The sequence below is a fragment of the Vigna umbellata genome, chromosome 7 (assembly GCF_029865625.1).
Source record: "Vigna umbellata cultivar VRB3 chromosome 7, Vumbellata_1.0, whole genome shotgun sequence".
Taxonomy (NCBI): Eukaryota; Viridiplantae; Streptophyta; class Magnoliopsida; order Fabales; family Fabaceae; genus Vigna; species Vigna umbellata.
In genome coordinates, this window is record NC_142171.1 from 20,629,676 (window position 1) to 20,632,176 (window position 2,501).

At 35.4% G+C, this 2,501-nt stretch overlaps 1 protein-coding gene across 1 annotated transcript; it reads left to right on the top strand.

Moving 5' to 3' along the window:
* Positions 1-966: 966 nt before the first annotated feature.
* LOC148195378 (uncharacterized) lies at positions 967-1,350 on the top strand. Its single transcript, XM_088095183.1, has one exon. It carries the CDS (start codon positions 967-969, stop codon positions 1,348-1,350), a length of 384 nt encoding a protein of 127 aa, XP_087951309.1.
* The last annotated feature ends 1,151 nt before the right edge of the window (positions 1,351-2,501 follow it).

Here is a 2,501-nt window from a genome sequence, read left to right on the forward strand (position 1 = left end):
CATCATTAGTTAGGATTTTTCCTCTTTACGTAAAGCTTGCTTTGTTTAACTCATTCATTGCCATGATTATTGATTTTGTCGATATGGGAACATACGGGGAAATCTAGATTCGGGGAATTTCTCCCAATAGCATATTGGTTGTCGTTAAGCTTCTGCACTAAAGAATTAATTACTAGGAATGCTAGGAATTGTATGAACTCGTAATTAAGGATAGGCCTTCTTGCAAGGTGATTTAGAGAGTGGCATTATCATTGATGAAAAGAATGATGAATTCCTAAAGTATATGAGAGTGGATAAGATGAAATTGATAACCCCAACAACATACTCATCCATCTAATTCATTGAGGTGTTTGTATTCTGTTTTTCTCCATTGATCAAATTCATGCATACATATTTAATTACTGTCTTTTGCATTTAAACATACAATCTATTTGTTCTCAAGTCTCAAATAAACAATAAATCATATAGCTAAACTAGGCCGTGAGTCCTTTGGGAAAACGATACTTGGTCTTACCTTGTTTTATTACTTGATATGATTCGGTCACACTTGCCGATTGTTAAACAAGTTTGTGGCGCCGTTTTTCGGTGTTCATAAATTTGTCATCAGCGCCGTTGCTGGGGACTCGTGGTTTAACTATTCTATTCGTGTGATTATTGATTAGCTTTGACTTGATTTTTATTTTTTTTTATTTTTTTATCTTTTTATCTTTTTTATCTTTTTATCTTTTTATCTTTTTATCTTTTCATCTTTTCATCTTTTTATCATTTTATCTTTTCATCTTTTATCATTTTATTAATTTTTATTGTTTTAATTTTTATATTTATTTTTATTTTGTTTTTGTTTTTGTTTTTGTGTTGTGCTACCAATTGTTTTCTTGGGTTTGTTTTTTTGTGCATGCAGGATACAATTCGCACTAGAAGCAAGGAAAAATCTAACCTCTCTTTACAAATCAGGAAATAGGAGACATGGCTGGCAATCAGAATATGGGTCCAGTGAGACGAACTCTGGAGGATTACGCAACAGTCACTGGTCCTTTGTATTTTAACAGTATTTCCAGGCCAAGGGTAAATGCTACCAACATGGAGATGAAGCCTGCTCTTATTCACTTGGTGCAGAGGAATCAATTTAATGGATTAGTACATGAAAATCCATATGAGCCTCTGACCACATTTGACAAGATATGCAATATAGTGAAGATTCAGGATGTACCAGATGAAGCTATTAAACTTTGTTTGTTTCCCCTTTCTTTGGGAGGCAATGCTAAGATATGGGTAAATTCTTTCCCTGATAATAGTTTCACTATGTGGGTAGATGTGGTAGCAAAATTCTTGAATAAGTACTTCCCTTAGCCAACGGTAAATAATGGTAAACAAGAAATATCTTCTTTTCAACAGGGCATAGAGGAGACATTAGGTCAAGCATGGGATAGATACAAAATCTTGTTGAGAAAGATGCCCATGCATGGCTTTGATAAAGCCATAGTAGTCATTCTTTCGTTGGAGGTCTTGGTTCACAAACCAAATTAGATGCCTCAACTGGAGGTAATATCAAGTACAAGACTCTAGAGGAAGCATATGAATTTATTGAAAACGTGGCTACTAATGATAATGAGATGTAGAACGAAAGAGCTCAATTTTAACAGAAAGGAGTTCTTCAGTTACAATCTCAAGATGCTTTGTGGGCTCAAAACAAGATGATGACTCAATAATTAAAGACCCTAATGAGGAAAATCTCTTAACTACCGAAGGAGTTGCAGTGTGTCTCTCAAGCTCAACATCAATTTTGTGAGATATGTGGTGGAGATCATGTGAATGGAAAGTGTGCCATGCAAGATAGTACCCAGGAAAAAGTAAATTATATGGGTAATCAAGACCACCCAAGTAATTTCAACCAAGGGTGGAAACCTCATCCAAGCATGGGTCAAGGGCAAGTTGAGCAATTTAATAGATCACCAACACAGCAATGGCAACCACAATCCTCTTCTTTTGAAAGGATGACAAAACTAGAAGTCACCCTTCAAAAATTCATGCAATTGTTTGTCTATACTCAAAAGAGCACTGAATATGCCATTAGAAACTTGAAGATACAAGTTGGTCAACTAGCTAAAAAGTTGTAGGAGATGTTTGACAGGAGTTTTGGGGTTAATATTGCAGTTAACACTAAGGAGGAGTGCAATGCCATTATGATTAGAAGTGGCAAGATGTTAGATGAAAGAAAAGTTGAGAGAAAAGAAAAAGCTAAGTTGAGTGAAGTAGAAGAAGAGAATAGAGAGAGAAAAGAAAGGGCAAGAAAAGAGAAAGATGAGGGGAAGGAAAAAGAAAAAGAGAGAGAAGAAAGAAAAAAAGAAAAAATATTTGAGAAGCCCCTTCCTTATCCAAAGAGCTTTTCAAAGAATGAAAAAGAGAAGCAATATGGGCGTTTCATGGAGATTTTCAAGCAATTGGAGATTACTATGCCCTTGACCGAAGCACTGGAACAAATCCCTGCTTATGCGAAGCAC

What these genes read in the sequence shown, in the direction of transcription:
- LOC148195378 (XM_088095183.1), top strand. Translation starts at nt 967, where the DNA reads ATGGCTGGCAATCAGAATATGGGTCCAGTGAGACGAACTCTGGAGGAT.